The sequence below is a fragment of the Salmo trutta genome, chromosome 29 (genome assembly GCF_901001165.1).
Source record: "Salmo trutta chromosome 29, fSalTru1.1, whole genome shotgun sequence".
In the NCBI taxonomy this organism is placed as follows: Eukaryota; Metazoa; Chordata; class Actinopteri; order Salmoniformes; family Salmonidae; genus Salmo; species Salmo trutta.
The window spans coordinates 40,628,891-40,656,524 of NC_042985.1; the positions used below are offsets into that span (position 1 = coordinate 40,628,891).

Consider the following 27,634-nt stretch of genomic DNA (forward strand, 5'->3'; position numbering starts at 1 on the left):
TAAAATCAATACACAAAGTATATATTCTTTTAACCTGCATATTTAGTTAAGAAATGCATGTTAGCAGGCAATATTAACTTGGGAAATTGTGTCACTTCTCTTGCATTCTGTGTAAGCAGAGTCAGGGTATATGCAGCAGTTTGGGCCGCCTGGCTCGTTGCGAACTGTGTGAAGACCATTTCTTCCTAACAAAGACTAATTATGTCATAATTATGTAAAATTCTGGCTAACATTGAAGGTTGTGCAATGTAACAGCAATATTTAGACAGGGTTGCCACCCGTTTGATAAAATACGTAACGGTTCCGTATCTCACTGAAAGAATAAATGGTTTTGTTTTTGAAATTTAACCAAATTAAATGACCAAAGGCTCGTATTTGTGTGTTGATTATAATTAAGTCTATGATTTGATAGAGCAGTCTGAGCGGTGGTAAGCACCAGCAGGGTCGAAAGCATTCATTCAAACAGCACTTCGCTGCGTTTGCCAGCAGCTTTTAGCAATGCTTGAAGCAAAGCGCTGTTTATGAGTTCAAGCCCATCAACTCCCAAGATTAGGCTGGCAATACTAAAGTCCCTATAATAACATTCAATAGTCAAAAGTATATGAAATACAAATGTATAGAGAGAAATACTCGATGCATCATAATTCCTATAATAACTACTACTTCTTAAACTGGGAATATTGAACCACCAGCTTTCATATGTTCTCGTGTTCTGAACAAGGAACTTAAACGTTGGCTGTTTTTTTTTTTTTTTACATGGCACATAATGCACTTTTACTTTCCTCTCCAACACTGTTTTTGCATTATTTAAACCAAATTGAAAAGGTTTCATTATTTATTTGAGACTAAAAAGATTTTATGTATTATATTAAGTTAAAATAAGTGTTCATTGTTCAATCAGCATTGTTGTAATTGTCATCATTATTATTATTTTTTTAATATGGTTCGATTAATAGGATATCTGCTTTTTTTTGGTCCTCCAATAATCAGTATTGAAAAATCATAGTCGGTCGACCTTTAACCTGGAGTGGTCAGAGTGGTTAGTGGATTTGTCTGCAGTTTGGTTCAAACTTAATCAATGGTTTCAGGTAATACCAGTGAGAAAAAACAAAATCAACAAACTGCATCAGTTGGTAACAGTTTGTTATCCAAGCAGAGTTCACCAGAATCCTTCCCTCCTTTCTTGAAATAATCACTGACCAAAACAAAAGCACATTTTGAAGCAAGCCATTGGTTCCAGTTCAACTACTTGGCATTCACAGACGTGGACAATACATTCATTTTCCTTTAGTTACAAAACATTTTGTTGTGTTCCCTAATGAACATGACCCTGGCCATGTTCAGTATATCCAGTCTATTACCTGTTCAGCAATCCAGGACAGAGAGCAGGCCTCTCCTATGGCCGTTAGGGCATCCTTGGCCTTCCCTCCACACTTGACGTCTCCCATCTTCTCCACCAGGGCATCCAGCACCACAGAGGCAGACGTCGTAGAGAACCTGCCCCTCTGGGCCACCACTGCCACCACCTGGAGCTTAAGCTGCATCACCTGGAGGCATGTCACAACACTGAACATTTTGTAGCCTGTATAAGCGCACATGAACCAAATTTTAAATCCAGTATGGAGGTGAAGTCATCCTGTTGCCATGTTTGGACAGTTGATATTGTGAATGTGTATTATAAAATAGATAGTTTTGATCGCCTGCAGTGGGTCTTATCACTAGCCAACTACTATACCATTAAATATAATCTTGCATTGGCAAGAGGCACGGTAAACAATTATAGAGAGCCAAAACACTTGGCTCTTATGGAGAGCCAAATCTACTGTCTATGGACAACCCCCAGTTGAGCGTGGTAGGTTTGTTAGGTACCTGGAAGTTAGTCTCCTTCCAGCCAGGTTTCTTGGCCAGCATGCGGACCAGAGCCTGACATGGCATCACACTGATGTCCATCTGCTCCGCAACCTGGAGGGGAGAAGTCAGAACAGAGGGGTTAGCATCATGCACTCATAAAGGATGTCTTTGAATGTGTAGCGCCTGGTGTGGCTCTCAATTAAGCATTAAGACCAGCAGGTGTGGGGTATATAGCCAATATACTGTACCCCATGGCTAAGGGCTGTTCTTGTACCAACTCAGTGGCCTTGTGGGTAGTGTCCGCAATGAGATTAGGTTAGGAGTTTGATCGAGTCATAGCAAAAACGGTAAAAATGGGACCCAATTATGGTTTAATAGTGGGAACCGGGTTACTGAGATCTCCCGGTCAAACCTACTCATTTCCCAGGATAAATGTGAGTAACGGGTAAATTATTTATGAACATCAGGAAGTGAAATGGAACTTAAAAATGTTAGGCTGGCTTCTATAGCCTTCTCTCTATTTGCATTGTTAATCACAATGCATCTCATACCAAACAAAAAATGTACTATTGTGACAGGTAGGTCTACATTTGCTGCAGCATCGCTTATGTTACAGTAATAAAGGACTAATTTACATCTCCATCTGGATTTGTTTTAAGCTAAAATGTAACTTTTTGGGGGCGACCCTACCAAATTCATATAGAAATGTGAGTTATAGATCTGTCACTCATTTAAAACAAGTCTAAGGGGTATATCTGTTCTATGTGTGCTATTTCAGTAAAAATGTGTGTCTTACTTTCAGTTTTGTACACCAGCTTCAAAACAGCTGAAAATACAATATTTCACATCAGTTTAGATTGAACAATGACTCCACTATACTTGCTAGTTTTGTCAAACTGAAATTAGGTGAACTATGAATTTTTGCAACCAGGAAATGGCGGAGAGATTTCTGCATAGTGCATCTTTAAACTGAAGATGCTGTTTTAAGCTGACATATGGAATTGTTTTAAGGTCATACCATGGATCATTTAGCCATTTGATTTTGTATTTTAGGACCCCTCAACAAATCCCCAAAATGTTTTGGGATAAAATATTGAATTTGGCCATTACTACTGTGGCCCATAGAAACAGATTGAATAGCACATTCAAAAAAATAAATGTAAAAAAAGTAAAAAAATTTTTTTTTAAGTTAAATGGAGAGAAAAAATATATATTCCTTGGTGTCTTGCCATTTATTCATGTGTCTATCCTAGGCCCAAGAAGTAATTATTTTTTACACATTTAACCCCTTATTTTTGTTAACATAAAATTACCATTCATTTGTATGGGTTACCTTCAGACAAGTCCCATGACACTTGTGGGGGTCGTAGAGCAAAACGGAGAACACGATCGTGTTCGTGAGTCTCCCCTATTGTGGTAGGGCACACCAGTCAACACTACAGACGTTTTTGTGATTAGACATTTTACGGAAAATCTCCTGGTCTGACAAGAGCTGCAGCTCTGCCACTTTCCACCTCAATATCGGCTGATTAAACCGCACGGTCATTACACAGGTGGACATTGTGCTGGGGACAAAAGGACACTAAAATATGCAGTTGTGTCACAACACAATGCTACAGATGTCTCAAGTTGAGGGAGCGTGCAATTGGCATGCTGACTGCAGGAATGTCCACCAGAGCTATGGCCAGAGAATTTAATGTTGTTTAAGAACTTGGCAGTACTTCCAACCGGCCTCACAACCACAGACAACGTGTATGGCGTACACTTTCGCAGATGTCAACATTGTGAAGAGTGCTCCATGGTGGCGGTGGGGTTATGGTATGGGCAGGCATAAGCTACAAACAACTGCAATACATTGATGGCAATATGAGTGCACAGAGATTCTGTGACGAGATCCTGAGGCCCATTATCGTGCCATTCATCCACCGCCATCACCTTATGTTTCAGCATGATAATGCATGACCCCATGTCGCAAGGCTCTGTACCCAATTACTGGAAGATGAAATGGCCCAGTTCTTCAACGGCCTGCATACACACCAGACATGTCACCCAATGAAAACGTTTGGGATGCTCTGGATCGACGGAGTGTTCCAGTTCCTCCCAATATTCAGCAGCTTCGCACAGCCATTGAAGAGGAGTGGGACAACCTGCCATAGGCCACAATCAGCCTGATCAACTCTATACGAAGGAGACGTGTCACGCTGCATGAGTCAAATGATGGTACCACCTAGGGCTGTTACGGTGACTATTACCACCACACCGGCAGTCAAGAGTCCTGACTGCAGTCAAATTCCACGTGACTGTTTAGTCACGGTAATTAGGCTCTCCAAGCTCTGATGGTCATTATTAGTCTACCAAACTTGCCTGTTAGTCAGCACTCTATTGTCCCTCTAATCACTCTGACAACACATGTTATCAGATCAAAACACTTCATGAGAGCCCAAGAGCTCATGTTAGGCAACATTTCTATAGGCTATGCAATTGTGTGAGAAAATAGGTTTTGTTGGCCTCTATTTTTAAGAGGATGTCAAATTTCTATAGGCTAGGCCTACCACATTGCTCCTCTTCACAACAGGACTATAGCCTACCTGGCCGGCATGAAAATTAACTAAAAGCGTTCATTCACTATTTAAGTGCATAGATGACGTGCATTTTTTTCCCCCTACCCTGAGACAGCGGCATGATAATGGTCCATTCTAAATCAAAACTGATTTCACATATTATTTAGTATATGTAAAGATTAAAATCAAGAATAGTCTGATGGGTGACAATATTAGCCTATCACTTGAGAATGGTGTTTGCCCGCTAATTGGTTGCATATTGGAACATTAGCGCTTGTAGCCTACTACTACATGCGCATTGCTGCACTTTATGTGAAGAAATAGCCAAATAGTTTATCAACATTTTAAGCTAAAACAGTCTGATCTGTTGCGTCACCTTCATTTCTTTTAATTTTTTTTTGGTTAATTGGTTGTATCAATTTGGGATCTATGGCATCCCAAAGTATGTTTGGAATATTTTTTTCTCATACAGAAGGACAAGTTGACCAATAGAATAGGTCAAATGTTGTACTATGGGGGATAGTAGATGTAAACTGGTGAGGGCCCAAAAAGGTTAGTATTTTTTTTGCACTGAAAAATGCAAAAAAATTAAATAAATCCCTGCTACGGGGAAATGCAGGTTAACTAATAAAACAAAGAATATGATCTACATGATCAGTCTGTGTACAATAAGTGGTTCATGTGAGCCTAACTCATAGCTAAAAAGTGAAAAGAAAGCAATCCAATGTTATTTGTTGCCTAGACTTTACTGTAAATGACACCAAATATACACTAATATTGCAGTTAGCCGTGACAGCCTTTATAATAGAATGCTTGTGACCACACAATCTAAATATTGCACTTGTGGGAAAAAAATCTTTAGGTAGAAACGGAATGAAACAGGCATCCTATTTTTGCTCTATTATAGTAGACATCGAGCAAGTGCACAAGGATACGTGTTCAAAAACAATGTTCACCGAGTTAAACATTTAATAATGCCCCCTCACGTGTTACTGTCAAGTTCAATACAACAGAAACAATATTTGGGCTACACTGCACATTACATTGTACACTTTCTGCCTGTGGACATCTGTTCTACAATATGCCAGCAGAACATGATACCCTTTGATGGCATAATCTCTTTCAGGCAGAGTACACCTGGCATACCCTTTTTTATCCACTGTATTGAAAAAGTGAGAAAAAGAGGTAAAGTGTGTGGTGTTTCTTTCAACTATAGTAGGCTGGACAATAGAACGAGTCCAAATTAACCCAAGGCTGAAAAAATGGCAATAGAACATTGGCTAAGCTGGAACACTAGCGAGCCCAAAGCAAAATTAATTGAATCGAACATTGAGCCTATTTTGACTGGAATTATGCTTAGAAATCCATTTAGCCTAAAAAAGGCACAAAAAAAAGTGATTCCTTCTTATATTACCACTACAATTTGTTTTAAGGACGAAACTGAAATAAATACTTGTGTAGAAAGTAAACATACGCACCTCTATGGTGTCAAAAGCGCTTATGTCTGCATAAGGAGGAAGTAGGAAACAAATTGCAATTTAGGACTATTTTTGTTTCTAGCGATCGATGATAATGAGATACGTAAATCTGGGCAGTGTAATTATTTATTTTTACCTTTATTTAACCAGGTAGGCCAGTTGAGAACAAGTTCTCATTTACAACAGTCACAATTAGAAAGAATAGATGAAAATGGTGTCCAACTTGAAAAAAAATAATCTAAATATACACATTGAGAGATAACTGGCGAAATATACCAGCATGCCTCTCCATAGGAAAACAAATGGGGGGAGTTCAGCGTTCCAAGGGCAAATAGTATTTCGGGGATAGCGATCGATAACAACGAAATACACTGCCCAGCCTTACATAATTAGAAAGAAGAGTATGCGGATTAATGGGGGGAGCTCAAATAATGGTATTTATGTAAAGAAAGTGTTTTAAAAATTGTTTTTAACTTAATCTATGGTGTTTGTATATGCGTATGGACCATCAGTTTAATTGTTATGCTGTAAATGTTTTATTTTGATCGTAATTGATTAAATGAACTAGCAAATATTTTTTATTAAGCATTTGAGTAATTACCATTTCAGTAATGATATACACCTTATTCAGTGACCTTAGGTATATGAAGTTTGATCATATGATCAGTTTTTTTTTTAAACAAATTGACTGCAGTAACTAAATCAACCCAATAGATGAGCATAAGACCACAAATGACATTTAAGAAGATCAGTTCTTCCTGCATGTACAAATTCCCACACCCTCAGAAAAACTCCCGACACGCACTTTCCTGTCCCTTTCCACACTGCTAATGCAAGAGAAGGACCGAAACAGCATTAACAGATGACTGAATTACTATGATTCAAGATCATTATTTTCATGCTCATGTTTTGAAATTATACTAGATTACTATTCCAATAACTACTATCAATAATCCTGAACATTAATTCAGTCACCTCTGGTCGAGAAACGTATTTTCCTATTACATTCACTGTCAAATTCATCAACCATGACCTAGCCACTCTGCCTTCTCGCACAAGTAGCCAGCTCCACAAGCTCTGCCAAAAGCTTGTGCTGTCAGCGGCAGCGATCACTCTGCCTTCTCGCGCAAACGAAGGGCACATGAGGTACATTTGTTAACTCCGAGGGTTGCATGGTGTAATTTATTCACAGGCTGTTGAGGCAGTCTCTGTGTTTTCTATTACTGTTATGAGATATTAAGATGATTACATAATATATGTATACTAGAGTTGAGGTTAGCGCATTCCCTCCCAAAAGAAACAGGCAAAATACGATATATATATACAGTTGAAGTCAGAAGGTTACATACACTTAGGTTGGAGTCATTAACTCGTTTTTCAACCACTCCACAAATGTCTTGTTAACAAACTATAGTTTTGGCAAGTCGTTTAGGACCTCTACTTTGTGCATGACACAAGTCATTTTTCCAACAATTGTATACAGACAGATTATTTAACTGTATCACAATTCCAGTGGGCCAGAAGTTTACATACACTAAGTTGACTGTGCCTTTAAACAGCTTGGAAAATTCCAGAAAATTATGTCATGGCTTTAGGAGCTTCTGATAAGCTAATTGACATCATTTGAGTCCATTGGAGGTGTACCTGTGGAAGTATTTCAAGGCCTACCTTCAAACTCAGTGCCTCTTTGCTTGACATCATGGGAAAAATCTAAAGAAATAGACCAAGACCCCAGAAAAAAATATTGTAGACCTTCACAAGTCTGGTTCACCCTTGGGAGCAATTTCCAAACGCCTGAAAGTATCACGTTCATCTGTACAAACAATAGTATGCAAGTATAAACATCATGTGGCCACGCAGCCGTCATACCGCTCAGGAAGGAGACGCATTCTGTCTCCTAGAGATTAACGTACTTTGGTGCAAAACGTGAAAATCAATTACAGAAATAGAGCAAAAGGACCTTGTGAAGATGTTGGAGGAAACGGGTACAAAGGTATCTATATCTACAGCAAAACGAGTTCTATACCGACATAACCTGAAAGGCCACTCAGCAAGGAAGAAGCCACTGCTCCAAACCTGCCATAAAAAAAGGCAACTGAACATGGGGACAAAGATCGTACTTTTTGGAGAAATGTCCTCTGGTCTGATGAAACAAAAATAGAACTGTTTGGCCATAATGACCATCGTTATGTTTGGAGGAAAAAGGGGGAGACTTGCAAGCCGAAGAACACCATCCCAACAGTGAAGCACGGGGGTGGCAGCATCATGTTGGTGCTTTGCTGCAGGATGGACTGGTGCGCTTCACAAAATAGATGGCATCATGAGGAAGTAAAATTGTGTGGATATATTGAAGCAACCTCAAGACATCAGTCAGGAAGTAAAAGTTTGGTCGCAAATGGGTATTCCAAAATGACAATGACCCCAAGCATACTTCCAAAGCTGTGGCAAAATGGCTTAAGGACAAAGTCAAGGTATTGGAGTGGTCATCACAAAGCCCTGACCTCAACCCTAAATAAAATGTGGGCACAGCTGAAAATACGTGTGCAAGAAAGGAGGCCTACAAACCTGACTGTTACACCAGCTCTGCCAGGAGGAATTGGCTAAAATTCACTGTGGGAAGCTTATGGAAGGCTTGCTGAAACGTTTGAGCCAAGTTAAACAATTTAAAGGCAATGCTACCATATACTAATTGAGTGTATGTAAACCTCTGACCCACTGAGAATGTGATGAAAGAAATAAAATCACTATTATTCTGACATTTCACATTCTTAAAATAAAAAGTGGTGATCCTAACTGACCTAAGACAGGGAATTTTTACAAGGATTAAATGTCAGGAATTGTGAAAAACTGGGTGTAACTGTATTTGGCAAAGGTGTATGTAAACTGCCGACTTCAACATACACACATAGAAAAAGAAACATCCTCACTGTCAACTGCATTTATTTTCAGCAAACTTAACATGTGTATTTTTTGTATGAACATAAGATTCAACAACTGAGACAAACTGAACAAGTTCCACAGACATGGAATTGTGTCCCTGAACAAAGGGGGGGGTCAAAATCAAAATGAACTGTCAGTATCTGGTGTGGCCACGAGCTGCATTAAGTACAGCAGTGCATCTCCTCATGGACTGCACCAGATTTGCCAGTTCTTGTTGTGAGATGTTACCCCACTCTTCACCAAGGCACATGCAAGTTCCCAGACATTTCTGGGGGGGGGGAATGGCCCTAGCCCTCACCCTTCGATCTAACAGGTCCCAGACATGCTCAATGGGATTGAGATCCGGGCTCTTCGCTGGCCATGGCAGAACACTGACATTCCTGTCTTGCAGGAAGTCAGCCAAATCGATCCCGCTCCAGAGTACAGGCCTCGGTGTAACGCTCATTGCTTCGACGATAAACGCGAATCCAACCATCACCCCTGGTGACACAAAACCGCGACTCGTCAGTGAAGAGCACTTTTTGCCAGTCCTGTCTGGTCCAGCGACGGTCGGTTTGTGCCCATAGGCAATGTTGCCGGTGTTGTCTGGTGAGGACCTGCCTTACAACAGGCCTACAAGCCCTCAGTCCAGCCTATTGCAGACAGTCTGAGCACTGATGGCGTGATTGTGCGTTCCTGATCTAACTCGGGCGGTTGTTGCCATCCTGTCCCGCAGGTGTGATGTTCGGATGTACCGATCCTGCGTAGGTGTTGTTACACGTGGCCTGCCACTGCGAGGACGATCAGCTGTCCGTCCTGTCCCCCTGTAGCACTGTCTTATGCATCTCACAGTACGGACATTGCAATGTATTGCCCTGGCCATATCAGCAGTCCTCATGCCTCCTTGCAGCATGCCTAAGGCACAGCTTTAGGTGTATTGTGTTACAAGTCAGGGTTGGGGCTAAAATAGGTTATACCAAGATTTTGGGATTTAAAGGCAAAAAACAGTATGGGTTTATAGCTCTTGCTCCTCCCTGTGGCCTTCTGTGGGTACTACATAACTCATTCGTGACACGTTAGGTTCATAAGCTGAGGTAGCAAATGCGTCAGATGCTGATCAAGGAGCTAGACCTATCCATTTCGTTTGCAACGCCATGAGCCTGCTAGCATTCGCTCCATTCAATGCCTACTTAACAAATTTCAACGCATATCAAATTACCCAGCAGCCATTTAGAAACAACACATCCAAAAAATGTGTTATTTCTTATTTTTAGCTGTTTAAAAAGCAGCCAAATCTTGAAAAACAACAAGGACTCGTGTTTTGTTTAGGTTTACACCTTTTGCTTAAAGAAAATATGGTTAACTATGATCAGAAAATGTTTAACATTTGATGGCTATGCGCCAGCCATTGTTAATCCTATGGGTCACAACAACGTGTACCCAGGCGAACAGTGAGCTGGCTCACAAAGTAGCAGTAAACGTTTAATAATAAGCCTCCGAGTTTAACGTGGGCAGGTCTCAGTGCCAACAATAGCAAAGCAGGCATTGTGACGTTTTACAATGGGCTGGGAATAGAACGTTCGGAAGTCGAGTTGGTGCCACGTTGCTCAAAAGAGGAGTAATAGGAGCTGGCAGGGTTAAAAACGACCTAAAATAAGGCCATTTTAGTAGTGATTACTTCAAAATTACGGCAAGAAGCTGGGACATATGGTAATATTATGAAAATGGGCTTCACTGCGGATGCAATGAACTAGTTATCAGAAAAAAAAGCATTGTTAAAAATTGTCCAACCTATCTAGTGGCATCCAGCTTAAGTCAAAGCCAGGCCCAGCTCCAGCTACACTTGATCCCTGAATCCACTCGTTTAACAAGCAACACCTCATTTTGACCTAATTCTCTTATTTAGAAAATTAACCACATAGTACTGTAGAGGAAAAACAGTTCAGATAGCTCGTTGTCTAGGTAACATTTCACAGATTGCCAGGGTCCAGTAAGCAACGAACGCATTTTAACTAGAGGAACAGCAAGGAGTCGTATACCAGTTAATACTATATCAAATTGGTTAGGTTACTAACGTTAGCTAATCTGATGTAACGTTAGTTAGCCAATGTTAGTTATCTGACTATTAGCCAGCTAATTTTTACACAATACCATAGGCAATTTAACTGATCAGATAATTTTGGTTAATGCTGCTCAACGTTCCAACACACTTTCTCCTTCACCTCAAACGTTTCAAATGCCAGTAGTTTTTCGGTTACAGCTCATTCAATACCGTCACACCCCCATCTCCGCGGTCAGGCTTCTCACCTAATGTTACCTTTTCTTTATCGTTCAGGGGACACGCTGATGTATCTGGCAAACTGCCATTCCACTCGCTGATGCTGTAACTAGCAAATTGTCTCTTCAGTCGCGTGCTGCATTCTGTTATGTGAACGATTGGCTGAGCCTTAGATATAGCCAGTATTGGTCCAAACGCGAATCACTCGTTCTATATACTTTTCTCATCTACATAAATCACGTAGGTCACCTATTTTGGTTTCAAAACAGTGAAATCCACTGAAAGGTTTGCATCCCTGGACGTAGGCTAGTGCTTTTGCTGTTCGTTACGCCTACTCATCTTGTTGCCAGGAATTCAATAAGGATGCACACAGTTGCATCCCCAATGTGTCAGTCTTCACTTGTAGCCTACTTCGGAACAGAGATAGAGGCCTGAGAGAAGAACCATGTGAGTGAGGCACTTCGGAACACACAGCCGGGAGAAGGGAATTCTAATCATTATAATCAGCCCAAGGGCAGAATGGCCAATGGCTACAAACAGCATGGATTTTTTAGGGGGCATCACAGCCACACTAGGGGGATGCCGCTGGGAAATTCACAGCATTATCATGTGCTTGTCAAATTGTTAAAGGGTGATGAACTATGTGCAAGAAACAAAGCAGAGCACATGCCTTTCATGCAGCCTTAGAATGTATTCAAAATCCAAACATATAGCCCAACACAACTAAAGTTGAATAAATAACTAAGTTAAGCATATAGGAGAACCTGTTACTTTGTTAACCGCTCACAGAAAAGCCGCATGTGCACACGCCATCAAATCGTTTGGAGAAAGGACGTTTTCTATTTTATTCAGCTTTGTTCAATTGTATTTTTCATACTATAAAATAATGCAACGGAATTCTAAGCAAATCTTGTCTGCTAAATTAACTAGTGTAGCCCACAGCAATATGGCATAGCCAGTTCAAATTTTATTTGTCACATGCGCCAAATACAACGTCTAGACCTTACAGTGAAATGCTTACTTACTTACAAGCCCTTATCCAACAATGCAGTTAAGAAAAAACAAACAAATAATTAAAGAGCAGCAGTAAAACAAAAATAGCGAGGCTATATACACAGTGATTCCTCTAAAAGTTGCGAGCTTATGCTGCAGTACTTAGAGGCAATTTGTGGTTTATTATGGTACCCTGCGTCACCACTTCATTGCTCCAGACCAGCGCAAGGGGGAGTTAGAGCACCAATTACGCTTTTGGGTCCTACTGTGTGACAATGAATGGGTGACAAACCTAAATAGAAACTGAATTGTGCACGACTTCAGTATTACTTACTAAAACTGTTGTTACACTAAGGTTATTATTCTTTTAGGAATATTTTGCTCTTACTGAAGGCCACTCCTGACCGGTCACGTACAGCGCCTGAGTGGCGCAACGGTCTAAGACACGGCATAGCAGTTCAAGCTGTTGCTACAGATGCTGGTTCAATACCCAATCTAAAACATTGTAACTAATAATGGCATCTCTACGCATTCATTAATAAAATAATCTTTCAAAATGCCGATGTTTATTTAGTTATGATTCATAAATTACTATGGGAATAAATTATCCTCCAATCCTCTAATTATTGGCAGGGAGTCATGTCATATTTCGATATACTGTAGGCGACATGAGTCTCACAAGTGTTGAGTAATGTGCTGTTAAGTGGATTAGGTCTTATTTAAAGAGAATATTAAGTTAGAAGCAATAGCCTACACCTATTTTAGCACTGTTTCGCGCTACTCTGAGACAAGCACGGGGTCTGGTCTTGCTAAATCAATGAGATTTTTATTTTCACTGAATTTCCATTTGGGTAGTGGTTAGACTAGAAAACTAGGGTGTAGAAATTATATGCTCTGTGTGTGACCTTTATTTAACTAGGCAAGTCAGTTAATAACAAGGACAGCCTTCTCCTTCCTCCCCATTGGGGAATTGAACCCCGGTCTCCAACGTGCCCGCATTCTCTTGTACAACCATTATTGAAGGCTATCAAATACTTCTCAAAAGATGCCCTCTGGGTGGTCAAACTAGCACTAACTAGCATTACTGGTACCAGTGGATCACACTTAAATAACATGCCATAGAATTCTGCGGCAACATGCAAGCTGCGCCACAGTACGCTGCAACTTTTAAAGGACGAACCACTGTACAGGGGGTACCGGTTAGTTGAGGTAATATGTACTCTAATGTACTTGTCCTCTTACACAGTTGTGCACAGGGGCCTCCCATTCCTCTTTCTATTCTGGTTAGAGCCAGTTTGCACTGTTCTGTGAAGGGAGTAGTATACAGCGTTGTTTCTTGGCAATTTCCTGCATGGAATAGCCTTAATTTCTCAGAACAAGAATAGACTGACGAGTTTCAGAAAAAAGTTGTTTTGTCCATTTTGAGCCAGCAATCGAACCCACACATGCTGATGTTCCTGATACTCAACTAGTCTAAAGGACAGTTTTATTGCTTCTTTAAATCAGCACAACAGTTTTCAGCTGTGCTAACATAATTGCAAAAGGGTTTTCTAGTGATCAATTAGCCTTTTAAAATGATAAACTTGAATTAGCGAACACAACGTGCCATTAGAACACAGGAGTGATGGTTAAAAAACAAAAGAAAACTGCCGTTTCCAGCTACAATAGTAATTTACAACAATGTCTAAGCTGTATTTCTGATAAATTTGATGTTATTTTAATGCACAAAAAATGATTATTTCAAAAACAAGGACATTTCGAAACGACGGCAAACTTTTGAAGGGTAGTGTACATGTAGGTAGAGTTATTAGAGTGAATATGCATTGATAACAGTAGCAGCTGTGTAAAATAAGGGGGTGGGGGCAATGCAAATAGTCTGAGTAGCCATTTGAGTAGATGTTCAGGAGTCTTGATGTGGGGGTAGAAGCCGTTTAGAAGGCTCTTGGACCTAGACGTGGCACTCCGGTACTGCTTGCCGTGCAGTAGCAGAGAGAACAGTCTATGACTAGTGTGGCTATAGCCTATTAGGGCCTTCCTCTGACACCGCCTGGTATAGATGTCCTGGGTGGCAGAAAGCTTTGTCCCAGTGATGTACTGGGCCATACGTACTACCCTCTGTAGTGCCTTGCAGTCGGAGGACGAGCAGTTGCCATACCAGGCAGTGATGCAACCAGTCAGGATGCTTTCGATGGTGCAGCTGTAGAACCTTTTGAGGATCTGAGGACCCATGCCAAAACGTTAGTCTCCGGGGGGGGGGGGGGGGGGGTAGGCGTTGTCGTGCCCTCTTCACGACTGTCTTGGTGTGCTTAGAACATGTTTGTTTGTTGGTGGTGGACACCAAGGAACTTGAAGCTCTCAACCTGCTCCACTGCAGCCCCGTCGATGAGAATGGGGGTGTGCTCGGTCCTCTTTTTCATGTAGTCCACAATCTCCTTAGACTTGATCACGTTAAGGGAGAGGTTGTCCTGGCACCACACAGCCAGGTCTCAGACCTCCTCCCTGTAGGCTGTCTCATTGTTGTCGGTGATCAGGCCTACCACTGTTGTGTCATCGGCAAACATGGTGTTGGAGTCGTGCAGTCATGAGTGAACAGGGTGTACAGGAGGGGACTGAGCATGCAACCGTGTTGAGGATCAGCATGGCCGATGTGTTGCTACCTACCCTCACCACCTGGGGGCAGCCCGTTAGGGAGTCCAGGATCCATTTGCCGAGGGAGGTGATTAGTCCCAGGGTCCTTAGCTTAGTGATGAGCTGAGGGCACTATGTTGTTGAACACTGAGCTGTAGTCAAAATAGCATTCTCACATAGGTGTTCTTTTTGTCCAGCTGGGAAAGGGCAGTGTGGAGAGCAATAGAGATTGCATCATCTGTGGATCTGTTGGGGCGGTATGCAAATTGGAATGTCTACGGTTTCTAGGATAATTGTTTGTTCTGTATTTTTATATGCTTTAGAATGACACTTCTAGTCTGTGGGAAATACCGGGTTACCCGGGAGAAAAATAGATTTATTCTCAAGAAGGAATATTTGTAAAATATTAAATCCTAGATCTGATGAGTCTGCCTGGCACTCAGCATTAAGGAGATGGATTGGGGGTGATAGATTAGCATCCTGTCCAGGAGGTGTACTTGTACATCTAGCTGCCTCACGACTCAGAAACAAGAGATATGCTCCTATGAGCCATTCCTACTCACACAAGCCAAGGCTGGTGCAAGGCTACTCAAGTGACTTACAATGCAAGAACAAATGTTGAAATAGAGTAGAGGGAGAAACAAAGAGAACATGAAAACAAATGCTGCTGACCTGGTAAAATTCCTCCATGCTGGCCAGCCTCTCCTTCCAGTTGGAGCTGTCCAGCATCTTCACGCAGGAGGCAGGCAGCACTGCTGCAGCCAGCTCATCACACACCTCCACCTAAGAACACAGTCAACACGTACTTTTGACTAGAGCTCAGTTTCAAATTGTACCCTATTCCAGAGCTAAATATTAGTGCACCATAGGGGGGGATGGGCTGTCATTTGCAACTTTTATCTATTTAATATTGAGTAATTAATTTTTTCAAAATCAGTAAGATGTGAGTACTCACCGAGAGCTCAGTCTCCACGATCTCTTTGGTTTCGGCAGGCTTCTTACTCTTGGCTCCTGTTCCACCTTCTGTCCCAGGCTTCCCTTTCTTAGCAACGCCAACATCCGAGACAACAGATGAAACCAGATTTCAGAATAAACTGATCATTGTATTTTACATTCAGGAAATAACACATTAGGGAAACAATTAAAAAGCACATTGAGAGCAATTTAAAGAGGAAAACCACAATCCAGCCGTTAGCAATGACCAAACACAGGCTGCAACCCACCATTTAGGAGCCACTGCTGTGGAATAGAACAGCATAGATGACCACATAGTCAGAGATTATTGTCCCACACTGTATTCATTGCACTAACATTAACAGGAGGTTGTCCTTAAGTCCAGCTTCAACATTAAACTAACCCCACCTGTCATGGTTTTGACCACAGCCTTATATTGAAGCTCTGTGCTTAACAAAAATAAACTGTCCCTGGGGCTCCGGGTACTAGGTAGTCACTGGTTTAGTGGATCTAGCATCTTTCCCATGGATTTCACTGGTTTTCAAGCTCTATTGGTTTGAGTGAAAAACAAGCTCCTCTACTGTAGTTTATATTGTCCAAATGATTAAAGTTCAATTGAACCCCTCTAAGAGACCTTCAAACATTGTGTAACAAACCTGACAAGGACCACCGTGACATGCAAACCCACTACGGAGACATGAAACATACAATAAGAGCCAGGTCATGCCGTCTCACCTTATACACAGGGGCATTTTTCGGGGGCCCTGAGGGTTTGGCTGGGGCCTCAGACTGTGGCAGCGCCTTGGGGACAGGTTTCCCTTTCTCCGCTCCTCCCTTTCCTCCTGCCAGCTCCACATTGGATGCAATCTCTTTAATCTTTGAGAGGAAAAAAGCATTAAGAGAACACACTTGGATATTATCAATCTGAGCAACAGGATGGCCCAACGTCAATAACAATGATTATCTAAAACAGAATTCTGATTTATGTAAACAACAAACATTTTCACAATAAACTGGCTCTGAAAACAGCCATTTTATTTGAAGTTGGCCAAAAGCAGGGCTCCAAAGTGATTGTTTTGCATCCATTCACTTGGGACAATTCTTTTAAATTGCGAGCTGCCAATTCAAAAATGTCACTTAATTCAAAGCTTTACATTTTTGGGGTGCAAATCAAAATACATTGATCATGTATTCCTGCTTGCTTAAATAAACGTATTTCTTGAATCATAACATCTCAGTAGCACTGTGAATAAGTTGCATTTTTTAATTGAGTAACACCACAAATTTGGTGCGACCAAATCATGGCCTGGTACCACCAACTGAAAATGTTAGTGGCACCAGAGGGAAAAACATTCTGGAGCCCTGAAAAGAGTAAAACCATTTATCCATACTAACAGTGGAGATAACAAACACAGTGCCTTCGGAAAGTATTCAAATATTGACTATTTCCACATTTTGTTACGTTACAGGCTAATTCTAAACTGGATTAAAAAATTAAATTTAAAAAAAAATAATCACAGCAATCCACACACAATAGTCCATTATAACAAAGCGAAAATGGGTATTTCTTTTTTGCAAATGTATGATTGTACTTGATTTTCTTCAACTTGGAGTCCACCTGTGGTAAATTCAATTGAGTGGACATGATTTGGAAAGGCACACACCTGTCTACACACCAGTTCACAGTGCATGTCAGAGCAAAAAGTAAGCCATGAGTTCAAAGGAATTGTCTGTAGAGCTCCGAGACAGGATTGCGTTGAGAAACAGATCTGGGGGGGTACCAAAATATTTCTGCAGCCTTTAAGGTCCCCAAAAACAGTGGCCTCCATCATTCTAAAATGGAAGAAGTTTGGAACCACCCCTACAGCGTCCTAGAGCTGGCCGCCCAGCCAAACTGAGAAATCCAGGGGAGAAGAGCCTTGTCGGGGAGGTGACCAAGAACCCGATGGTTACTCTGACAGAGCTCCAGAGTTGCTCTGGAGATGGGATTACATTCCAGAAGGACAACCATCTCTGTAGCATTCCACCAACCAGGCCTTTATGGTGAGTGGCCAGACGGAAGCCACTCCTCAGTTAAAGGCACGACAGCCAGCTTGGCGTTTGCCAAAAGGCACCTAAAGACTCTCAGACCATGAGAAACAAGATTCCCTGGTCTGATGAAACCAAGATTGAACTCTTTGGCCTGAATGCCAAGCGTCACATCTGCAGGAAACCTGGCACCATCCCTACGGTGATGCATGGTGGTGGCAGCATTATGCTGCGGGGATCTTTTTCAGCAGCAGGGACTGGGAGACAAGTCTGGAATAAAGGAAAGATGAAAGGAGCAAAGTACAGAGGTCCTTGATGAAAATGTGCTCCAGAGTGCTCAGGACCTCAGACTGGGGCAAAGGTTCACCTTCCAACAGGACAACGACCCTAAGCACACAGCCAAGACAACGCAGGAGTGGCTTCAGGAAATGTCTGAATGTCCTTGAGTGGCCCAGCAAGAGTTCGGACTTGAACCCAAATGAACATCTCTGGAAACACCTGAAAATAGCTGTGCACCAACGCTCCCCATCCATCCTGACAGAGCATACTCCAAAGGTGTGCCAAATGGTTTAACTTTTTAGTGACAGGGGGCATTATTCGGAAATTCGGATGAATGATGTGCCCAAATTAAACTGCCTACTACTCGGGCTCAGAACGTAGGATATGCATATTATTAGTAGATTTGGATAGAAAACACAGAAGTTTCTAAAACTTGGATTTTTGGATATAAATATGAGCAAAACATACATGTATTGTATAACATGAAGTCCTATGAGTGCCATTTGATGAAGATCAAAGGTAAGTGCTTAATTTTAGCTTTATTTCTGGTTTTTGTGACGCCTGTCCTTGCTTGGAAAATGGCTGTGTGGCTTTTATTTTTTAGGCACTGTCCTAAAATATTCTAATGTTTTGCTTTCGCCATAAAGCCTTTTTGAAATCGGACAACGTGTTTGGGTTAAGGATAGGTGCATCTTTAAAATGGTGTAAAATAGTTGTATGTTTGAGAAATTTGAATTATGAGATTTTTGCTGTTTTGAATTTTCCGCAATGCTACATCACTGGCTGTGTCCCGCATAGCCCATACTAGTTAAGGACATCAAAGTCATGGTATTAGTGGCCAAAGCCCTGACGTCAATCCCATAGAAAATTTGTGGGCAGAACTGAAAATACATGTGCAAGCAAGGAGGCCTACAAACCTGACTCAGTTACACCAGCTCTGTCAGGAGGAATGAGCCACAATTCACCCAACTTGTGGAAGGCTACCCGAAACGTTTGACCCAAGTTAAACAATTTAAAGGTAATGCTACCAAATACTAATTGAGTGCATGTAAACTTCTGACCCACTGGAAATGTGAAGAAAGAAATAGAAGCTGAAATAAATCCTTCTCTACTATCATTCTGACATTTCACATTCTTAAAATAAAGTGGAGATCCTAACTGACCTAAGACAGGGAATTTTTACATGGATTAAATGTCAGGAATTGTGAAAAACTGAGTTTAAATGTATTTGGCAAAGGTGTATGTAAACTTCCGACTTCAACTGTATGCACACACACACACACACACACCTCACCTTGTCAACCTTGAGTTTGTCGAGGTCTGCTAGGAAGGGGTTAACAGCTTTCTCTCCAGCCACCTTCATGGCCGTGCCTAGAGCCTTGATCGCAGCATCTCTCACCTCTGGAGCTGGGTCATTCACTTGCTGCCATGAAGAAACAACCCACAATATGTCATACATCCAGACAGAGCCATATTTAAATGGGAATTTATAGAAATAAGTGTGGGGATAGGGCTGGGCAGTATACCGTATTTTACGATATACCGGTAATGTGTTTAAACTTTACCTTCTATAACTGTATTTAAATGTTTGATTTGTTTAATGGGATACGCCGTGTGTAACGTCCGTTTTTATAGTTTACTTCGCTACTTAAGTCACCTCGCTCCGCTCACTCTAAACATGCCGCTTTCCACACAGACCTAGCCCCGCCCCTCAAGGAGTGCATTTGTTGTTCCTCAAACATGACACTTGTGTTCAGTGTGCATGGTCAATGCAGCACATGCAACATTGTTGACAATGCTTTTCACTTTTCTTAATATAAATCCACTAGCGGTCTGTAATTACACTATTAGTTCGTGTTTCTTACATCTGCAAACCACTAGTATGTCTTTTCTTAGCAAATTTGACCAAAATTGTGTTACCCGCTAATGCTAATCACTAGTTAGTACGTTTATTAGCTAGCTGAGTCAGAGCAATTATTAGCTATACAGCCTTTAAACTTCAGCGGTGCTGTAGACCTAAATCTGCATGTTTGTGCAAGAGTATCTTCTAAAATCAAAGAGGACTACACAAAGCATGAATATGTTAGCTACATGAAGTAGCTAAGAGAAAACATTCAATGTAGCCAAAGATTATAGGGTCCCCTAGAAAACACAGGTTCATACCCTGTTACAATAACTCCTCCCTGGCATTTTTCATTGAATACAGTGTTTTAACATGGCAAAGTCCCCACTACTATGTTCTAACTATAGAATAATCATTCTATTTCCATGATTCCAACAGTTCACCGAAGTGTTTGGCTAAAAATAAGGCCTACATTGTTCACACATATCATGCAGCCCTACATAGCAGTATGGAAATTCTCAAATGAGTGCAGGAATTGATTAATTCAACTTCAACCCAAAATAATTTAACAGAAAAAAACAATCAGAATGGAGAAAGACCATTGAATGCATGTGTTGCCACCCTAGGGTCACGAACTATTCAAAGCAAATTTAGAACTTGTATTATTGAAAAACAAAATACTTATGATATTTTGGCCATATTGCCCAGCCCTATGTTAGTGGTGTATAATTCTTCACCCGACTGACCAATAACCTTAATATTCCTTTATTTTGTGAACATTTGTCAAGTTTAACTCGGAACATTGCATGTTCACATAATATTTCCCCCCAGTGGACATGTACAGTTACAGGCCTACAGGATGGGTGACACCAACCTTGAGCAGGGCAGCACAGAGGGGTTTGAGCAGGCTCTTGGGCAGGGTGGAAGGGGTTGAAAGACGGATACTCCTGGTCAGGAACAGAGAGGCCTGCTGCTTGATGGACGGGTTCTTGTTGTCCATCACGGCCAGCATGTCCTCGCTCAGGTTCTGGAGAGTGGTCTGAAGAGAGCAAAACCATTACCCTGTTTTTCTATTTCACTTTTTTGTTTTACCCTTCATCAATTTGTGGGTAAAGTGATATGAAAGATATGCTGGCTTGTCTGTCATCTTAGAAATCACACAAATGACATTTGGCTAACTTCAGACACATTCAAAAAGCAAATAGCTTAACTCTTACCAATGAACATGGATCAAGGTTGGATTTGCTACTCTAATGGAGTCTTAATTACATTTGACTAATTAAACATCGATCCACATTAAAAAGCTGGAGTAAATTGTAGGAAATTCTGTAATAGGTGTACATGCTGCCCACAGAGAATCACATGCATTGACCATGTAGACTAGCATACATCTGCTTCTCAAATGGCAACTATAGAAAGGAAAAAATTAACCTGATTAGCACAAGGCCTATACAAAGGACCAAAGAGACCAGCAACAAACAGATTTCACCTTATTAACAGTCAATTATATGTTGTGTTTGGTGCAGATCCTTCAATAACACAGGCTCACACAGCATTAACACAGATTTAAAGTGCATAGTAAGCTATGAACCAAAAGGATAATCAGTTTGAATAATCTGCCTACTCACCGTCAAGAAGACTGCGTCGATGGCCTCTTGCAGGGACTGGACCACAGCAGGTTTCTTCTCCTTAAATTTGTCCAAAATAGTTGGCACCACCTTGAGGAAAATAAACATTTTAAAAATAACGAAATCCGTCAAAATTGGAGATTAGCAAACCGTTTCCGGTGAAGTCTTACACAGTAAAGCAATATCTTAAGCATCTCTAGTTTCTCAGTAACCGTCTAAATGTAGAACTTACATTGCCTGCATACGTCCCAAAGTTCTTCCTGAGACCGAGGGCCAATCCAGCCAGGCATTTTGCAGCTAGTGACACCAGAATGACATTGGTGTCTTTACCAATGACCTACAAATAGACAAACAATTGAGAGTTTAAGTGGGTAGTCAGTGCACTGTATACATACTGCAACTTCACTCACTCAGAGTTGCCTACCCTTTTGAGTGCTCGAACCACATCGCCATAGTCTCCATTATCCAGTTTGGGGTGTTTAGCCAGTATCTCCAAGGCCTCCAGGGCCTCTTTCCTCTCCTGCCATTTCTTTGCCTCCTACAGTGACAGAGGGAGACTCAGTCACAGATCCAATACACAACAATGACAAATTGAGTATCAGCTCCACAGCTTTAGTTTGTGTAAGCTTTGCGCAGGTAAGCAACAAATAACATACTAGGCTCACCCATACTGCAAATGTGTCATCTAAATGCGCGTCCCGCTATTCATTCATTTTGATACAGCCCGTCCCTTTATCTGATTATCAGCGGTTGTCCAAAGAAGATTCGGTTCCTCAAGAGCGAATTCATATTAGATGAAAAGCCAAAATGCATACGACATCCTGGCAAACATTTTGGCCTACTATTTAGGCCACAAGTATGGGAATCCGGACACGGCCATTGAGGCTTGGGAATATTTGGAAATAGCCACAGGATGGTTTTTCCAACAGTCAAAACTATTTGACGTTAGCTAAAAAGTAATATTTTGTACCTACTTTAAGTAAATACCTGCAGTCAAATTTTGCAATATGTTAGATGAAGCAGATTGCGTTCATCACTTCACCAGTCACATTATGAAGCTTACAATCACGTGTTTGTAAATAGCACAATGAGAGAAAGCAGGAGCAGGTGAGTCCAGCTATGTATAGACCAGGGGTCGCATTTTACATTGAAAGCCAAGCGTTTTTTTGCATCAATAGTGATCGGGGACATGCAACTACAGTTTCCCTTCACAGAAAATATATTAGCACAACACATTAGGCAGAAAAATAGCTGAATTTATCAGATGACAATGGAAGTACAACTATTTGGCCGGCAGCCACAAGTAAAATGAGCACGCAAGGTCCTGTTGCAAAAACGATGCGTTGCCATCATATTTATGTTTATCATAGAAAGAATGTAGTCAGCTACATTTCCTAATGGTTTTGCTTAAAGTTAATTTAACATTTTACCAGAGAAGAGTAGACTGGCTACACCGAAAATTCTTATCTGAGTGGAAAAGTGCAACAAGCACAAAATTATTCTGATGCCAAGCACAAATTACATTAAGCATTTTAGATCTGCGTTTACAAAACGCATCAAGATATGAGATATTCTTTCCCTGCGCGATATGCAGAATAACAACCTAAGTTTAACTTGCTAGTTATCTAAGTAAGTGGCTGAATTAATAAGATGGGGCATCATATTGCGTTGGCTTTCTGCCGCGTTTGAGAGGTCAAAGCCATTTGGATGAGTTCTGCATCTTGATGTCCTTGCGTTTTTTTTTTTTTTTTTTCCCCCCCACCTGTCAGCCCATCTACTCCTCCGCCATCTTCTACAATCAGAGCAAGCAGGCCCGTTGCCCTAGCGACTCAATACTCCACAAACAGCGTGTACACCAGCTCACATGACCTGCAAAGATCAGAAGACTGAAGCTCCTGCCGACAAGTCCTCATTTTACTCAGGTTATCTACTTCAACTTTTTATACTTTCTAGTTTAAATGTCAGTAGAAAAGTCTAGGGTCAAGAAACACCAAAATGGCAACTAAACACCAGAAAACTGAAGTTACCACCGATGCTAGCTTTAGCTGAACAAGACCAGATGGAGGCGGTGGTTACATGTGCTATTGGTGCAGCAATTCAAGGAGTGAGGGAACAAGTTGCTACCTTGCAAGAAAAGTTGGACACCCCATGGGATGAGTCTGAGCGCTAATAGAAAAGGTGAAACACATTCAGACCGAGGCAAGGGGCTTAAAAAGGGATGTGAACTTCTGCACTTTGGAACTTGAGAAGATGCGGTTCAAAATTACATCGCTTGAGGATCAAGACAGACATAATAACGTGATGGTCACGGGGATTGCTACAGACCGGGAGGTGATGCAATTGCTTTCACGCAAGAAATCCTTCCCAAATGAATTCCATCACTTGGTACTACTTCGATTCAAATGTAAATGGCCCACAGGATCTACAACCAAAATGCAAAGGACAACCCCCAGACCATGGTGTTCAAGGTTCTCAGACACCAATGCTATTCTACAAGGAGCGAGTGAAGCAAGAAAGAATGCCTCCATCCAAAATGCCAGGAGAACCATACATTGCAGGGCAAGCCCTCTTTTATGATCTATCCCACCACCCTGTGACTTACTTTCAATAGTTAGCAGCTCTCCATCTCAGCAAAAGATGCAGGAATTTCAGAGAAGTCTGCCCAGCAACAGGTCTACAGCCCCCATGAAACGGGAGCAACTGGGAGGTAAAGATGAACCAAATGTTAATTTGAATACGCAACTTATCTTTGTTTTGGAAAAGAACTTCTAGTACCGGGACCCCAAAATATGTAGGACGCTTTCTTTCACGGTTGGAGATAAGGCTTAATATTAGGTCACTAGCGGAGCTGGAGGCTGGTTCAACCGGTTGACTATTGGATTTCATTACTTAGTACCGGATTATAAAAAATATGGTTCACTGTTTGAACTCATGGATTTGTAGCAAATTGGGCTACCTAATGTTTCAACGATACTGAAATGGAGGCATGTTGAAGTTGGAACGTGATTAGTAGGGGGGGTTGATGTTGCTAGCTTTTGGGGTGATTAATGTTTATCACCTCATTGTGTATCCATTTCCCTAAACCACTGTAGACAGTTTGTGTTCAAGTTTGGCTGCACAGCTTCACAAGTGTAATTTCGCTTGGTTATATGGCCTTTAATTTAGGCCTGAGTTCTGAAGACATACGTTATGTGGATGTTTCATTTCTCAGAAACAGAGAGGATGTCTGGCGGTGGGTGGGTACTTATCTCGGTTACATGTCACTGCTTATCGAAGGCAAATCTGAACCACTTAGTTCAACCTGTAATTGTCAGGTTTGTTTTTGACAATGGTTAAGCTGTCTCCTATGCCTGAATGTCTGGTTTGAATGCGAATATAAAAAGAGAACTAAATGTTTAGACTTAATGCCTTTACCCAGGAATGTCATTTGCGAGTAGAAGATATCGCTCACTTACAGGATAAGGTGTGTAAAGTTGCTGCTTCGATTAGTGGAGCCTCTAAGTCCAAAGGCGCAGTTATTTTTATTAAAAGGAATTAACTTTAGTTAACAAAAAGACTGGCAAGGACACTTCAGGCCGCTTAGCTTACATTTGCACGTCTATATAGGGCAAGAAAGTAGCATGTGTGTATCTATGCACCTGCTGTTTGAGGACAGCTTTTTCCCTGGGCTTACCAAAGAATTGTTACCACTTTCAATGCGAATTGGTCATAAGGGCAGGTATGAATGCAGTTTTCAATCTCAAGCTTGATAGATCCACGCAAACTTTCACATGCCCAACAATCAGCATCATTAGCGTTGAATGCAATGACAGAACATCTCAATATCGCTGATGAGTGGCGAGTTTAGAATCCGGGCATTAAATCCAGGCATGTTTTTCCTGCATATCACAAATCATGCTGTAGAATTGATTGTTTTCTATTCAAGCGCACTCTATGCATGTGCGTCATGCCAAATGAAATATTGCCTGCGACTATTTCAGATCATAATCCCCTGGTTACACAAGTGGATGTGAGCTTTAAAGTGAATAAAACATTGCCGTTTTAATACAACCCTTCCTCAAAACAAATCGTTTGTGGCTGAATTAAGCCAAAATAGTTGAATTCTTTAAAAAAAGTTTATCAAGGACTCTGTAGAGGACCCAAGGTTTACATGGACGGCTACTAAAGGGTTTATCAGACTACATAATATTTGGCATCTCACCTCAAAGCCAGGAATCACAGAATCAAGTAAAATGTAAATCACTTGAAAAAAGACCCCAAAAAGGAATTACTCAAATAATGTCAATGATTTGAAGGTGGTTAAACTGGAACTGAATGATTTAAAAAGAGGAGAGCTGAGTTCATGCATAGAGGGAGGTAGGACTATTATTTTAAATGGGAGCAACCAAAACAAGCTTCTAGCCTTAATTTAAACAAAGTGAATCTTGTACTTCTATAGAATATTCAATCCCCGTCAAAAGGCTTACTTTCTGTTCCACAGGAAATTAATGCAACATTTCAGTGTTTTTACCAGGAGTTACATAAATCTTCTATCCAGTTGGAACTAGACAAAAGCAAGCCGTTTTTACATAATCTTGATTTGTCAGTATTGTATAAGAAGCAATCTGCGGATCTGAGCCGAGCTCTCTCATTACAAGAACTGGAGGCAGCACTGAAAGGTGCCAAAAAAAAAAGAAAAAAAAAAGGGTAAGTCACTTGGAACAAATGGCATTCCACCTGAAGTGTTACTAGATTTTGGGGATTTTAGGAACGGTATTATTGGAGTCGGACATTGACAAGTTTTTTTTTTTTTTTTTCAAGAGCATACCAACTCTGCATTAATCTCAATTTAATTTAACTAGGAAAGTAGGTTAAGAGCAAATTACTATTTACAATGACGGCCTACCCCGGCTAACGCTGTGCCAATTGTGCGTCGCTCTATGGGACTCCCAACCACAGACGGATCTGATACAGCCTGGATTCAAACCAGGGACGCCTCTTGCACCGAAATGTAGAATCTTAGACCGCTGCGCCACTCGGAAGCCCTCTACTGACAAAGAAAGATCACAGAATGTGCAAATTATCATCCGATATCTTGTCTTGGCGTTACGGATGGAAAAGTGTTTGGATAAGTTGATTCAAATCGACCTGTCAGGTTGTATGAAACGTCACCTTGCAGTTGACTATGTCAGTTGATTAATGCATGTAATACATTAAATCAAAACAGCAGGACACATTGTGCTGTCTCTAGAAGCTGAGAAGGCTTTTGACAGGCAGTAGTTGTGGTCTTGTAGAAATTTGGTTTGGGAAATAATGTCATCGATATGGTTTGTGTTATGCTAACCGTGTTGCGATGGTTTCTACAAATGGCATACACTCAAGTCCCTTCCCTATGTATCCCCAACGTTATTCATTTTGTTGCTAAAGCCTTTAGCACAACATCAGAATGTAATTGCTTCTCCTATACTGATTAAATCTTCCTCTCATATCCCCATGAATGAGTCCCACAGCTTTATGCTGACAAATCCTCGCTGGACTGTCATTCCGTGTCAAGTGTAACTCCCCCATTGTACTCTCAGGGCATTAGTGCCAGAGAAGAGGAACTGACTTAAAAGACAAAAAGACAGTTAATTTGTGCCAGTTTAGACTACTGATAGATCAGCGTTCTAACTCCCCCTTGTGATAGTGTGGTGCAATGACAGAATTTACCACAATCTGCCACCATCTATCAAAAATGGTTGTGGCATAAAGTCAAACATTTTAAAGTAAGAACCACTGTATATGCAGATGACATTCTCCTATATACACACACAGCCTTCGGAAAGTATTCAAACCCCTTTACTTTCTCCACATTGTTATGTTAGAGCCTTAGCCTAAAACAGATTTTTTCATTATTTTTTAAGATTGGCAAAATTATTTCATGCAAAACAGGCTCAAAGCCCATACTGTGACCTATGTAACCTCAATTCACTTGGCATATACAAACATATGCTATGGGATTGTCCTGTGGATTATGAGTTGAAGGAAAGTGTTGTATATTCTCTCGGACATGACTGTACCCCTAGAACCAATTATGCTGTTGCATAACGATGAGACAGGTATGCAGCTGAATGAGAAAGAGCGAAATGTTTGGCTGGCTGGGTTGACTGCTGCCAAAAAATAAATAAAAACTTGTTCAGCGCTAGTTTCCGCCACATGACCGTCATATGTAAATG

General features: G+C 41.1%; 1 protein-coding gene across 1 annotated transcript in view; it reads right to left on the reverse strand.

The window, feature by feature from the left end:
- The window catches only part of LOC115167616 (cytoskeleton-associated protein 5), an 81,407-nt gene that overhangs the window by 49,168 nt on the left and 4,605 nt on the right, over nt 1–27,634 (reverse strand). Inside the window, exons 7-16 of the mRNA XM_029722205.1 lie at nt 21,865–21,978; nt 21,673–21,777; nt 21,441–21,530; nt 20,687–20,851; nt 19,264–19,392; nt 16,398–16,538; nt 15,664–15,750; nt 15,381–15,491; nt 1,870–1,962; nt 1,362–1,547 (exon numbers count right to left, since the gene is read on the reverse strand). Of these exons, the coding sequence (XP_029578065.1) occupies nt 1,362–1,547; nt 1,870–1,962; nt 15,381–15,491; nt 15,664–15,750; nt 16,398–16,538; nt 19,264–19,392; nt 20,687–20,851; nt 21,441–21,530; nt 21,673–21,777; nt 21,865–21,978 (1,221 nt within the window). The remainder of the gene's footprint in view (nt 1–1,361; nt 1,548–1,869; nt 1,963–15,380; nt 15,492–15,663; nt 15,751–16,397; nt 16,539–19,263; nt 19,393–20,686; nt 20,852–21,440; nt 21,531–21,672; nt 21,778–21,864; nt 21,979–27,634) is intronic.